Source organism: Rhinoraja longicauda, chromosome 37, assembly GCF_053455715.1.
Source record: "Rhinoraja longicauda isolate Sanriku21f chromosome 37, sRhiLon1.1, whole genome shotgun sequence".
In the NCBI taxonomy this organism is placed as follows: Eukaryota; Metazoa; Chordata; class Chondrichthyes; order Rajiformes; family Arhynchobatidae; genus Rhinoraja; species Rhinoraja longicauda.
In genome coordinates, this window is record NC_135989.1 from 12,289,196 (window position 1) to 12,304,857 (window position 15,662).

General features: G+C 46.1%; 1 protein-coding gene across 1 annotated transcript in view; it reads right to left on the reverse strand.

Annotated features, from left to right (window-relative positions):
* The window catches only part of vav1 (vav guanine nucleotide exchange factor 1), a 91,020-nt gene that overhangs the window by 40,551 nt on the left and 34,807 nt on the right, over positions 1-15,662 (reverse strand). Inside the window, exons 3-8 of the mRNA XM_078429648.1 lie at positions 10,706-10,764; positions 7,713-7,778; positions 5,733-5,841; positions 4,034-4,126; positions 2,359-2,427; positions 608-711 (exon numbers count right to left, since the gene is read on the reverse strand). Of these exons, the coding sequence (XP_078285774.1) occupies positions 608-711; positions 2,359-2,427; positions 4,034-4,126; positions 5,733-5,841; positions 7,713-7,778; positions 10,706-10,764 (500 nt within the window). The remainder of the gene's footprint in view (positions 1-607; positions 712-2,358; positions 2,428-4,033; positions 4,127-5,732; positions 5,842-7,712; positions 7,779-10,705; positions 10,765-15,662) is intronic.

Consider the following 15,662-nt stretch of genomic DNA (forward strand, 5'->3'; position numbering starts at 1 on the left):
ATCTCCGGTTTCCTCCCACACACTCCAAAGATGTACAGGTTTGTAGGTTAATCAGCTTGGTATAATTGTAAATTATCCCTGGCAGTTAGGATAGTGTCAATGTGAAGGGATCGCTGATCGACGCGGACTCGGTGGGCCGAAGGGCCTGTTTCCGTGCTGTATCTTAAAACTAAACTAAACTAAACCTCAGATAGACACAAAACGCTGGAGCAACTCAGCGGGACAGGCAACATCTCTGGAGAGAAGGAATGGGTGACGTTTCGGGTTGAGACCCTTCTTCAGACGAAGGAGGGTCTGAAGAAGGGTCTCGGCCCGAAACGTCACCCATTCCTTCTATCCAGAGATGCTGTCTGTCCCGCTGAGTTGCTCCAGCGTTTTGTGCCTATCTTCGGGTTAAACCAGCATCTGCTGTTCCTTCCTACACAAACTAAACCTCACCCAAGGTAACATTGTGCCATTTCACACACCCATGGTTTTTATTATTCTGGGCTGTCCAATCAATCCATTCTTAACGCTGGTAGATGGTAGCATAGACCACATCTCCTCAAAGATTCAAGGATGATGGGTCTGGATGCATCCCAGCACCACAAAGCAGGCAAACACTCACCTTTTCTTGTAGTTATTGAAGATTTCATAGAGGTTCTGGGCACTCTTCACTAGGATGGAGGATTGAATTTCTTCTAATAAAGACTTGTGCACGTTCAGCAGTTTCTGTGGAGACAAGACAGGTATAAAGTTAGCATGATGATGCTCCTACTGTAGAGTTGAGCTTAGTTCAGTTTATTGTCACGTGTCACGTGTTGCGCGCTAACCAGTCAGCGGAAAGACAATACATGATTACAATCGAGCCGTCCACAGTGTACAGATACATGATAAGGGAATAACGTCGCTCAAGATAAAGAGGAACGCTGGTCCAAATATCTTAGCCTACAAATCTATACGACTCTGGAGTGTGGGAGGAAACCGGAGCACCCGGGGAAAACCCACGCAGGTCTCAGGGAGAACGTACAAACTCCATACAGACAGAACTATAGTCGAGGTCGAACCCGAGTCTCTGGCGCTGTAAGCGCTGTAAAGGGCCTGTCCCAGTTAGGCGATTTTAAGGCGATTGCCAGCGACTAGGCTGTCGCCGAACGTTTGCCGGGGTGTCGCGGGCATGATCGTGAGGAGTCTTCAATGAATCGTAGTGGATCTCAGCGCATCAAGTAAAGAATTTCCTGCTAGAAATTTCTCGGCGACAGCTGGCTTGTCGCCAGGTACCGTAGCTTATTGCGGGCGCTGTCTGTCGCACGCTGTCCCCAGGTTTGCTAGGTTGTCGCAGATGCATTTAGAAGCACGTAATATTAAATTAAGAAAAGGCATTTGAAGATACCAGAAGATAGTTTTGTTTAACCAGTTTATTTACCGTCAGGACATTTGACAGGTAGATTGGAGGCGGCAGTTTGACGGTCAGGTAAGCGTGGGAATTTGGCAATGTTTCCGAAGACGGTGTAATCTCTTAGCCAGGTGCTGGTTTCACAAAAAAAGTAACTTGTATCGACCTGACTCGGCATTGTTGTGGTCATTGTCGTGGTCATTGTGGTCATTGTCGTGGTCACTGTCGTGGTCATTGTCGTGGTCATTATGGTTATTGTCGTGGTCATTGTCGTGGTCATTGTCGTGGTCATTGTCGTGGTCATTGTCATGGTCATTGTCGTGGTCATTGTCGTGGTCATTTTCGTGGTCATTGTCGAGGTCATTGTCGTGGTCATTGTTGGGTCATTGTCGTGGTCATTGTCGTGGTCATTGTCGTGGTCATTGTCGTGGTCATTGTCGTGGTCATTGTCGTGGTCATTGTCGTGGTCATTGTCGTGATCATTGTCGTGGTCATTGTCACGGTCATTGTCACGGTCATTGTGGTCATTGTCGCGGTCACTGTCATGGTCATTGTCGTGGTCATTGTCGTGGTCATTGTCGGGGTCATTGTCGTGGTCATTGTCGTGGTCATTGTCGAGGTCATTGTCGTGGTCATTGTCGGGGTCATTGTCGTAGGGTAAAATAAAATTTCAGTGATCTGTTACGACTTTGACAGTCGCCGGCAGTCGTGTAACTGGGAGAGGCTCTTAAGGCCCTTAACTCTACCGCTGCGCCAACATGCCAACAAATGAGTGGGCAGCCTGCTTGCCCATTCTGTTCATATCTGACTGTGGGGAGCTCAGCAAGTTGCGGATGTTGCTTCACTGAGATCTTAAAGGAGGTGGCGCCCGGACTTTGGAAGCACATTGCCTTTCAGAACTATGGTAGATACATTCCAAATACCTAGCTTTAAAATCGAGATTGCATCAACAATCATAGACACCAGGGCAGCGAACGGCTTACCTCAATGTTGATAAATATATCATCTAGCTCTCGTGGCTCAAGAAATCGTTGCAATGGTTTATAAAAATGCTGCAAAGACAGAAACAGAAATCCCTGTGAAGTCGTGTACTCTGGGTTAGTCCATCGGATAGCTACGATCACCGTGAGAGGTGTGCACTTTAAGTTCATAAGTTCTAGGAGCGGAATTAGGCCATTCGGCCCATCAAGTCTACTCCACCAATCAATCATGGCTGATCTCTCTCTCCCTCTCAACCCCATTCTCCTGCCTTCTCCCCAAAACCCCATGACACACATACTAATCAAGAATCAAGAATTTATCTATCTCTGCCTTAAAAATATCCATTGACTTGGCCTCCACCATCATCTGTGGCAATTAATTCCACAGATTCACCTCCCTCCGACTAAACAAATTACTCCTCATCTCCTTCCTAAAGGAACGTCCTTTAATTCTGAGGCTGTGACCTCTAGTCCTAGACTCGCCTACATCCTCTCCACATCCACTCTATCCAGGCCTGTTAACGTAGTGCACCCATACCCATGTCTGTGGAATGGCTTCGACTACCCCTGGACCAAGGTTGATGGGTGGTGATGAGATCCAAACCCCTCCTCCACTTTGGTGCCTCCAAATTTTACTTTAGTTCAGAGATACAACGTGGAAACAGGTCCTTCCTCCCACTGAGTCCACACCGACCAGCGATCACCCATACAGTAGTTCGATCCTGCATACTATGGACAATTAACCTACAAACCTGTATGTCTTCAAGTGTGGGAGGAAACCGGAGTACCTGGAGAAAACCCACATGGTCACAGGGAGAACGTACAAACGCCGTACAAACAGCACCCATAGTCAAGATCGAACCCAGGTCCCTGGCACTGTAAGGCACGAGGAACTGCAGATGATAGAATCCTGAGCAAAAGTTCCAGCAAAAGTGCAGGAAGAACTCAACAGGTCAGGCAGCATCTGTGGAGGGAAATGGTCAGGACCCTTCTTCAGACTGATAGGGTGGAGGGGAATATAGGTGGCAGAAAGAGGTGAAGGGAAGAGATGGGGCAAGAGCTGGCTAGTGATGGTGGGGATGCAAAGAACTGCAAGACTCTGGAATATTGACCAAAACACAAAGTGTTGGAGCAACTCAAGTGGGTCAGGCAGCATCTGTGGAGCGATTGGATAGGGGATGTTTCATGTTGGAACCCCATCTGAAGAAGGGTCCTGATCCAAAATGTCACCTAATCATTTCCTCCACAGATGTTGCCTGACCTGCTGAGTTACTCCAGCACTTTAGTTTAGTTTAGTTTAAAGATACAGCGTGGAAACAGGTCCCACCGGCTCCATGCTGACCAGCGATCCCTGCACATTAACACTATCCTATACCAAATAGGGACAATTCTTACATTTAACAAGCCAATTAACCTATATACGTGTACGTCTTTGGAGTGTGGGAGGAAACCGAAGATCTCGGAGAAAACCCACGCAGGTCACGGGGAGAACGTACAAACTCCGTACAGACAGCACCCGTCGTCGGGCTCGAACCCGGGTCTCCGGCGTTGCATTCGCTGTAAGGCAGCAACTCTACCGCTGTAAGGCAGCAACTCTATCGCTGCGCCACCGTGCTATCCCACTTTGGGCAGTGTACAGAGAGGCTGGTAGACAGTGATGGACTAGTTTCGGCCGTACCTGATGAATGGATTCTAACGTTGCTGTGTATTTCTCCTCCGTCTGCCTGATCTCCTGAAGACAACAGGTCCGTTTGTCGATTTCCATCTGTCTCTGAGGTTGAAATACAGGTTCCAATTAACAGGTGTGGTGAACTTGAATATCTCTTTAATATTGCTCGCCGGTTACCAAAGACTATTTACGCAAATGTACAAATATCGGCGTTCACTGAAGACAGTGTAGGTAGAAGAATAAAATGGTGATGATATCAACGGTTTAATTGCTGATCAACCGTTCACCATCCTGAAAACTGTAACGTCCAGGTTCAGGAGCAGCATCTTCCCCAAAGCCATCAGGCCATTAAACACTGCAACCTCCAACAAGCTCTAAACTACATAGACTTGGGGGCCATAGTTTTGTCTTTTTGCACTATTACTGTTTGTTTGCTTCATGTGTGTGTGGGTATATATATACATATATATGTACATCTGAAGAAGGGTCTCGACCAGAAACGTCGCCTATTTTCTCCAGAGAAGCTGCCTGACCCGCTGGGTTACTCCAGCTTTGTGTATCCATCTTCTCTATATGTGTAGGAAAATAACTGCAGATGCTGGTACAAATCGAAGGTATTTATTCACAAAATGCTGGAGTAACTCAGCAGGTCCTACTGCATCTCAGGAGAGAAGGAATGGGTGACGTTTCGGGTCGAGACCCTTAGTAGGATGCTGCCCGACCTGCTGAGTTACTCCAGCATTTTGTGTATATATATATATATATATATATATATATATATATAATCACGGGGCCGACGTCAGTGACACCCTCTCCCCATCCCTGTCCCCCCTCTACGAGGAATGGGCTCAACGGGTCCACTTGGTCTAGTATATGTATATATATATTATGGATAGATATATATATAGATATATGCTACCATCTATATGTATACCATATATATACACATCAGGTGTGCGTGTGTGTGCGTGTGTTCTGTCTGTATATATATGTGTATGTGCGTGTGAATATGTGTGTATATATACATACACACACACATATATACACACACACACACACATATATATATGTGTGTGTGTGTACGGCCCCGTGATTATATATATATATATATATATACACACATATTCACATGCACATACATATATATATGTGTGTGTGTGTGTGTGTGTGTGTATATGCACACATATTCACACGCACATACATATATATACAGACAGAACACACACACACTCACTTGATGTGTATATATATAGTATACATATATATAGTATACATATATATATATATATATATATATATACATAGTATACTTGGTCTTGGTCTAGTATATATATATATATATATATACTAGACCAAGTGGACCAAGTATATATATTATAAATATATATATATACATACCAAACTTGTTTTCTCATTTATTTGATTGCTTACAGTACTATGTTTACATATTCTGTTGTGTTGCTGCAAGTAAGAATTAATTTCATTGTTTTATCCGGGAAACATGGCAATAAAACATTCTTGACTCTCCTTTTTGGAAGAGAAAGGGAAGAGAAAATTGTCAACCTATAGGGTCAAAACACCTGTGATGTCCTCTATGCTTGAATGCCCCCCACAATAGTCTTGACCCAGCCTCTTGTAAGAGAACCAGCGGGCCTAGGATGCATTAGAAGGAAAGAGACTTAGAAATGTTGGGGATGGCAGTGCATACCGGTGCCATCGAAACCTCAGTCCTCATCAAATCTTCATAGATTTCACCACCTTCATCATCTTCATCCTCCACGCAATCATAAAGGTCATCGTCTTCCTCTCCCGGATCACTATGCGCGGAGAAAGAAAACAGTATGTTGTTCTGAGACTGCCAAGTGCTTGGCAGCCACTGGCAACCATTGGGAGAGTACCGGCTGTGTTATTAGTGGGCTGGGTGTAGGCAGATCCATAAATGGATGGGACATTTGGTCAACTCTGTCCGCTGGTCTGCGTGCTTTCATTCAATCCTCTCACACTACATCCGACCATCATAGGGACAACATCTCAATATCCACCCGATCAAGTCCCCTCAGCTTCTCATAAGATCATAGAAACATAGAAAACATAGAAAATAGGTACAGGAGTAGGCCATTCTGCCCTTCGAGCCTGCTCCGCCATTCAATATGATCATGGCAGAGCATCTAGCTCAGTAACCCGTACCTGCCTTCTCTCCATGCCCCCTGATCCCTTTAGCCACAAGGGCCACATCTAACTCCCTCTTAAATATAGCCAATGAACTGGCCTCAACTACCTTCTGTGGCAGAGAATTCCACAGACTCACCACTCTCTGTGTGAAGAAATGTTTTCTCATCTCGGTCCTAAAAGACTTCCCCCTTATCCTTAAGCTGTGACTCCTAGTTCTGAACTTCCCCAACATCGGGAACAATCTTCCCGCATCTAGCCTCTCCAACCCCTTAAGTATATCAAGTATATCATAAGTGATAGTAGGATTAGGCTATTCGGCCCATCAAGTCTACTCCACCATTCATTCATGGCTGATCTATCTCTCCCTCCTAACCCCATTATCTTGCCTTCTCCCCATAACCTCTAACATCTGTGCTACTCTTATTATCTTACATGTTTGAGCAAGATGACCCCCTCATTCTTCTAAACTCTAGGGAATATAGACCCACACTTTGGGGCCTCTATTAATTGTTTAGTTTAGTTTAGTTTAGTTTAGAGATACAGCGTGGAAATAGGCCCTTCGGCCCACCACATCCATGCCGACCAGTGATCCCCAAACACACATACTACTGCACACTAGGAACAATTTACAATTTTTACGTGCTCACAGAGAGCATGGACAAACTCCGCACAGACAGCACCTGTAGTCAGGATCAAACCTGGGTCTCTGGCACTGTGAGGCAACTAACTATCCCTCAAACTGCAGCGGCAACATAGCCATAATTCAGCAAATTATCATCTCTGCTTCTGTCCAAAATATTACCGGGACACGTACCACCCACGCTACTATTTGGGATGAGAAGGTTGTCCTATCCAAAGATGTCCTATCCTTGTCCTATGGGTGGTGCAGCGGTAGAGTTGCTGCCTTACAGCGCCAGAGTCCCAGGTTCGATCTACGGGTGCTGTCTGTATGGAGTTTATATGGCGTTTTCTCGTGGCCACGTTTTTAAAAAAAAAATTTGTTTGAAATGGTCCATTGTTGGCTGGGGAAGAGGTGACAATGAAGGGATACAAACAGTGAAACTAGCAGGATGACTAGAGTGGGGAGGGGATGGAGAGAGAGGGAATGCAAAGGCTACTTGAAATTAGAGAAGACAATGTTCATACCGCTGGGGTGTAAGCTGCCCAAGCAAAATATGAGGTGCTGTTCCTCCAATTTGCGCTTGGCCTCACTCTGATAATGGAGGAGGCCCAGGACAGAAAGGTCATTGTGGGAATGGGAAGTGGAGTTAATATGTTTGAACAGATTGGAATTATTTTCTTTGGAATGCAAGAGGTTGATGGGAGACCTGATGGAAGTATATGAAATTAAGAGGGTGCAAAGATCGTGTGGAAGTATCAAATACTAGAGGGCATAGCTTTAAGGCAAGAAGGACAACGTTTAAAGGAGATGCGCGGGGAAGGTTTTATTCACAGAGGGTGGTGAGTGTTCCGACTGTGGGGACGGTAGAAGGTTGGGGCAATAAGTTGTACTTACTCAATAACATCGGAGAGCCCACTGTAGATATCTTCATCGGCCAAGCTGTCTTCAGTCGGGAAGGCACTGGAAAAAGATGGAATTTGTTAACCTCAATGTGGGTGTTACACCTTCACCTTTAGACTTTAGCTTAGAGATACCGTGTGGAAACAGACCCCTTCGGCCCACCGAGTCCACGCCAACCAGCAATCACCTCATACACTATCCCACACACACTAGGGGACAATTTGCAGAAGCCAATTAACCTACAAACTTGTACGTCTTTGGAGGGTGGGAGGAAACAGGAGCTCCCAGAGAAAACCCATGGTGGCGCAGGGAGAACGTACAAACTCCGTACAGACAGCGCCCGCGGTCAGGATCGAACCCGGGACTCTGGCGCTGTGAGGCAGCAACTCTACCACTACACCACCATGCTTCCTCTACTGAACTGAAGTAAATGAAGCAAATGGTCTTCATCAGAGTTGACCTTCTCCAGACACCAAGTCAAGGTTCCTTCACGGTGCCAATATGATAGTTCCACTGGATTGACTCAAGAGCTTTACCAAGTTACTAGGTTGACTCAAAGGGCAACCAGATGGGCCTGTTTCCCCAATGTATCACAAAAGTAAATCTCTCCCTAAAAGATTTATATTTCAATGGAAATTGCTTTTCAATTTTTTAAAACTCTATAAGGCTAATATATCTCCCTTCCACCAAGAAACAGCACAGAACACCACAGGAGATCCCTTTTCCCTGAGGCTATCAAACGGTACAACTCCTCCCACTTCTATCACGAAGTAGACACAAAATGCTGGAGTAACTCAGCGGGTCAGGCAGCATCTCGGCACGGTGGCGCAGCGGTAGGGTTGCTGCCTTACAGCGAATGCAGCGCCGGGGACTCAGGTTCGATCCTGACTACGGGCGCCGTCTGTACGGAGTTTGTACGTTCTCCCCGCGACCTGCGTGGGTTTTCTCCGAGATCTTCGGTTTCCTCCCACACTTCAAAGACGTACAGGTATGTAGGTTAATTGGCTGGGCAAATGTAAAAATTGTCCCTAGGGGGTGTAGGATAGTGTTAATGTGCGGGGATCACTGGGCGGCGCCGACCTGGTGGGCCGAAGGGCCTGTTTCCGCGCTGTATCTCTAAATCTAAAAAAAATATCTAAAATCTTGGGAGAGAAGGAATGGGTGACGTTTCGGGTCGAGACCCTTATCATATCATATCATATCATATATATACAGCCGGAAACAGGCCTTTTCGGCCCACCAAGTCCGTGCCGCCCAGCGATCCCCGTACATTAACACTATCCTTCTTAGGTCATGGGGTAGCCTGACTACCCTTCCCCCACCAACCCACCCCCCCCCAATCTTTGAACATCCTCAATCCTGGACTTTCCACTCATCACTTTAATTTCATGTTTCATGTATCTTGTTGAGTTTTATGACCAATTTCTCTCCTTTCTTTTAACCAAAAAATAACTTATTCAATTATTTACAAGTAACATGCAGAGTGCGAAATAAATTGAAACAAATCCCACCATCATAATACAAGTCAAACAAATATTCTTTGATACTAAATAAACTATTATACAACTATAATCACCATCCTTATTAAGGATGCATTCCACCCCTCGCGGTGCCCAGCGGTCCCGGAAATCCCCCAGGGTGCCCGTGGACAGCGCATAGTCCCTCTCTAACCGCACCCGGGCGCAGACGTAACCCCGGAAAAGGGGCAGGCAGCCGGCTCGGGCAGAGCCCTCTTCCGCCTGGTGCCCCAATTTCCGCCCTGGGATAAATAAAGTTCTATCGTATTAACATAGAAAATAGGTGCAGGAAGAGGCCATTCGGCCCTTCGAGCCAGCACCGCCATTCAATAGACAATAGGTGCAGGAGGAGGCCATTCGGCCCTTCGAGCCAGCACCGCCATTCAATGTGATCATGGCTGATCATTCTCAATCAGTACCCCGTTCCTGCCTTCTCCCCATACCCCCTGACTCCGCTATCCTTAAGACCTCTATCCAGCTCTCTCTTGAATGCATTCAGAGAATTGGCCTCCACTGCCTTCTGAGGCAGAGAATTCCACAGATTCACAACACTCTAACTGACCTTTCAGTATCATCAGCAGATCTGCGAGTGACATCAGAAATAATCATTCAGAACCTTGTGGTCGAAAATCTCTCTGGCGACTAATTTTGAGCATTGCGTCACCAATATATTGGACGGCATTATAATATCAACGCGAGCCTTCAACATCTAACCCAAGAGCACACGCTATGTCACGGACAGTGCTGCGTTTAGTTTAGTTTAGAGATACAGAACAGAAACAGGCCCTTCAGCCCACCGAGTCCGTGCCGACCAGCAATCCCCCCACACTAACACTATCCCACACACACTAGGGGCAATGAACAATTTATCACTGAAGCCAATTAGCTCTCTCTTGAATGCATTCAGAGAATTGGCCTCCACTGCCTTCTGAGGCAGAGAATTCCACAGATTCACAACTCTCTGACTGAAAAAGGTTTTTCCTCATCTCAGTTCTAAATGGCCTACCCCTTATTCTTAAACTGTGGCCCCTTGTTCTGGACTCCCCCAACATTGGGAACATGTTTCCTGCCTCTGACGTGTCCAACCCCTTAATAATCTTATACGTTTCAATAAGATCCCCTCTCATCCTTCTAAATTCCAGTGTATACAAGGCTAGTCGCTCCAGTCTTTCAACATATGATAGTCCTGCCATTCCGGGAATTAACCTAGTAAACCTACGCTGCACGCCCTCAATAGCAAGAATATCCTTCATTGTGATCATGGCTGATCATCCACAATCAGTAACCTATGCCCAACTTCTCCCCATATCTCTTGATTCCACTAGTTCCCAGAGCTCTATCTAACTCTCTCTTAAACTCATCAAATTGTATCGTAGACAACAAAACAAACATCCTTGGAACCAAAGCGGTAGACTTTTATTGCACTCAAGTAAACACATTGTGTACGGGATTCAATAAGGTTCTACTTACCAGAATCCTTTACTTTGTGCGACTGCAGTGTAGGATAAAAAGGACAATGTTTCAATAACCTGGAAAAGAACAACACAGATTAATGAGTGGCTTTGACCTACATGGAGGATGTAGTGCAAGATGTTAACGAGGGACTCTGTTAATCGACCACGGAATGATGAGGTGATTGAGTTACGTAGGATTACTAAAGGCATTACCAGCAAACTAATGCCTCTCGTTAGGAGAGGAAGGAACACATGATAAGTCCAGAACAAGGGGTCACAGTTTAAGGATAAGGGGGAAGTCTTTTAAGATCAAGATGAGAAAGTTTTTTTTCACACAGAGTGGTGAATCTGTGGAATTCTCTGCCACAGAAGGTAGTTGAGGCCAGTTCATTTGCTATATTTAAGAGGGAGTTAGATGTGGCCCTTGTGGCTAAAGGGATCAGGGGGTATGGAGAGAAGGCAGGTACAGGATACTGAGTTGGATGATCAGCCATGATCATATTGAATGGCGGTGCAGGCTCGAAGGGCCGAATGGCCTACTCCTGCACCTAGTTTCTATGTTTCTATGAAAGATGATAACACGACTTGTCCAGTCAACCTCTGAGAGGACATGGAGTTCCATCAACAGGTAGGCACAAAATGCTGGAGTAACTCAGCGGGTCAGGCAGCATCTCTGGGGAGAAGGAATGGGTGACGTTTCTTGTCGAGACCCTTCTTCAACTCTTGACAATCTTTACATATATACCAAGCCAATTAACCTACAAACCTGTACGTCTTTGGAGTGCGGGAGGAAACTAAAGTTCTCGGAGAATACCCACGCAGGTCACGGGAAGAACGTACAAACTCCGTACAGACAAGCACACCCTAGCCAGGATCAAAACGGGGTCTCTGGCGCTGTAAGGCAGCAACTCTACCGCCTCACCACAATGCCGCCCAACTTGCAGTGCCGGTTACGGCGACTTTGGATGTGGTTTTACCTTCCAACACTTCTGGGTAGCAATAGCGGGTCGAGTAATAGTGGGCAGAGTGAAAAGTTGCAACAAGCTCATAACGAAAGTCGTTCCATTCATCTTGCACCTGCCATGATATCAATGCATCCAAACGCACTCTGCAGCAATGAGTCACCCTGGTGTCAACTGTGTCTAAGTCGGAGGGTCTCAGCAAGGGCAAGGGAGCGTTCCTTCACCAGAGCTTTATAACAATAATGTCAAGTCTTGATTATGTTACAACATCCAATCACAATTAAAACAGGAGGCAAACAGTGGCACTTTTAACGTCCTAATAATGTCATACAGCGTGGAAACAGAATGTTTGGCCCTTGGAATTCTCTGCCATAGAGTGTTATGGAGGTTAGATTGTAGGATATATGTAAAGACGAAGTAGACAACTATTTGAAAGATAAAGGAATTGAGGGTTTTGAGGAGTTGACTATGGAGTCATAGAGTCATAGAGGAGTGGAAATTGGCCCTTTGGTCTAACTTGCCCGCACCGGCCAACATGTCCCATCTACACTAGTCCCACCTGCCTGCGTTTGCTCCATATCCCTCTAAACCTGCCCTATCCATGTACCTGTCTAACTGTTTCTTAAACATTGCGATAGTCCCTGCCTCAACTACCTCCTCCGGCAGCTCGTTCCACAAACGCACAATAAAAAATAATAATAAATTAGTTCACTTTCAAAGGAAAGGAAGTTGGGATTAAAGTTCAGTGGCCAGGTTAAATTCATGTCACAAGAACAGAATTAGGCAATTCGGCCCATCAAGTCCACTCCACCATTCAATCATGGCTGAGCTATCTTTCCCTCTTAACCCAATTCTCCTGCCTTCTCCCCATAATCTTTGACACCCGTACTAATCAAGAATTAAGGGAGGAATGTTGATCAAGTGTGTGAAAAAAATGTCATATCTGATATCACAATGGCTTGAATTCTCTTTTGACCCCAACACGGACCTTAATTTGAGTAAAACTAAATGATATTTGTGGTGTGAAGGGCAACATTCAATCTCACTCTATTGAGCCACATCGCTATGAACAAGAGTACATCACCACCTCCTCACTTGCACTAATTACTGTGGCAACCCTGGTCTCACCATATCAGAGGTATTCCCTTTGTTGTGTCCGCCCTTCCCCACCCTCTCTGTAAACTTCTCCACTTTCCAGTTCTGATAAAGAGACTTTAACACAAAGCACTAACTCTGTTCCTCTTTCCACTACACCGAGGCGATTACATTTCCCTGAACCAGACTGGTTCGGAGTTGCTGCCTCACAGCGCCAGAGGCTCGGGTTCCATCCTGACTACGGGTGCTGCCTGTACGGAGTTTGTGCGTTCTCCCCGAGACCTGCATAGGTTTTCTCCGGGATCTCCGGTTTCCCCCCACACTCCGAAGACGTGCAGGTTTGGAGGTCAATAGGTAACACTGTAAACGTCCCTAGTGTCAGATAGTGTTAGTGTGCGGGGATAGGATAGTTTTAGAGGGATATGGGCCAAATGCAGGCAGGTGGGACTACTGTAGTTGGGGCATGATGATTGGCATGGGCAAATTGGTCTGAAGGGCCTGTTTCCATGGTGTATCGCTCGAAGACTCTATGACTTAATAGGTCTCTAAAAATGGCAACACAAATAGATTAAGTGGTAAAGAAAGCATTTAGACAATAGACAATAGGTGCAGGAGGAGGCCATTCGGCCCTTCGAGCCAGCACCGCCATTCAATGTGATCATGGCTGATCATTCCCAATCAGTACCCCGTTCCTGCCTTCTCCCCATACCCCCTGACTCCGCTATCCTTAAGAGCTGTATCTAGCTCTTGGTATGCTTGCATTCATTGATGGGGCATTGAGTACAAAGTTCAGGAGCTCATGCTGCACCAGTGGAGGACTTGGGTTAGGCTGCATTTGAAGTATTGAGTGCAGTTCTGGCCGCCCCTTTACAGGAAGGATGTGGAGGCTTTGGAAAGGGTGCAGAGGTGGTTTACCAGAATGCTGCCTGAAGATGTGGGCTCCAGCTACAAGGAAAGATGGAACAAACTTGAGTTGTTTTCCATGAAACGTCAGAGGTTGTGGGAAGGCATGATAGAAGTATGTAAAATTATGAAAGGCATCATTTTATATTAAAACAGACAGCCAGAACCTTTCTCCCAGAGTAGAAATGTCAAAGACCAGAGGGCATGACTTTAAGATGAGAGGGACAAAGTTTAAAGGAGATGTAGGGAGCAAGTTCTTGCATTGTGTTGTGCTGCAGCAAGTAAGAATTTCATTGTTCTATCTGTATAATAAAACTCTCGTTTGTTTGTTTGTTTGTTTGTTTGTTCCTGAACTACAGCCAAAATGGTACACGATAGCACGACAATTTTAGGCCCACCTTACTCACCGTCGTCCCTTTGGTGCTAATGGAACAAGCTTCATTGAAATCGGTGTTATATTTTTTAAGTTATTCACATTTTAAAGTTTAAATCTTTCTCCTAGGGAGGGAGGGAGGGGGGGATAAGGGGGGTTGAGGGGGATGGGGGGAGGGGAGGGGGGAGTGGGGGGAGGGGGGTGGTGAGGAGGGAGGGGGAGGGGAAGGGGGGTAAGGGAGGGAGGGGAGGGGAGGGGAAGGGGGGAGGAGAGGGTGCTGCACCAATGCAGGAGAGGTTTGGGCCCAACGGGTCCACTTGGTCTGGTATAGCAATAAAACACTTGACTCTCTTGAAGTTATTTATACAGAGAGTTGTGGGTGCCTAGAATGTGTGTTGCCAGGGATGATGGTGGAGGAAGATACGATAGTGATATTTAAGATGCCTTTAGGTAGACACATGTAGTGGAGGGATATGGATCACATTCAGGCAAAGGAAATTAGTTTAACTTGGCATGATATTTGGCATGGACATTGTGGGCTGAAGGGCCTGTTCCTGTGCTGTTCTATGCTCTATGTTTTGGGGATGTGGAATACTTGTAACAATAGACAATAGGTGCAGGAGTAGGCCATTCGGCCCTTCGAGCCAGCACCACCATTCAATGTGATCATGGCTGATCATTCTCAATCAGGTTGAGGAGATGTTATTGTCAGTATAAGCAGCCTTTCCTGACCAACATACCCAGGCCTTAGGTTCTAGTTACCTCCCAGTCAAGTGAATTGGGCAGCAGACTCCAGATAGTCCAGTCTATTCTGAGCATCATCAGAGCAAGACTCTACCGGTGTGGGCAAGTTGTGCTGAAGGGCCTGTTTCCACTCTACGACTCCGTGACTGAGAAAACCATTCACGGATGTTTACGCAGCCCCTCTGCTTAAAGTACGACAGAGATAGAGGCAAGGGTGATCATGGAGGGGTTTAAAGTGAGGGTGAGAATTTTAATCATGGCTTAATCAGGATGGAGGTAATTACAGTCTGAAGAAGAGTCTCGACCCGAAACGTCACCCATTCCTTCTCTCCAGAGATGCTGCCTGTCCCGCTGAGTTACTCCAGCTTTTTTGTGTCTGTCTTCTGGTGGTGATTATAGATCATTTCTAAATTACCATCCTTGCCCAACAGCTGAATGTCCTAAGGTGCTTTACAGATAGTGAACGGCTACAGAAGGAGGAATCACCGCGGTTGATTTGGGCAATAGTAAATATAAGTGTTGTACATTAACATCTCGCAAGACACCAGGTACAAAATGCGAGAGAGGAATGAGGAAGCTCGAAAGGAGGAAGTAAGGCACTTACTCTTCAGTTCTTGTCACCGAACCCTTGAATTCTCCCAGAGATTCCCCGCTGCTCTTATATTGCTTGTATTGATTTGCCTATATCAAAAAATCTTCTAACGCACCACTCTATCTCCAGGTCTCTCAGGTCGGCCGACTTGGGGCTACTGACTATCCCGCGGTCTAGGCTTAAGCTCAGGGGTGACTGCGCTTTTGCGGTTGCAGCTCCTAGACTGTGGAACAGCATCCCTCTCCCCATCAGAACTGCCCCCTCCATCGACTCCTTTAAGTCCAGGCTCAAAACCTACTTTTGT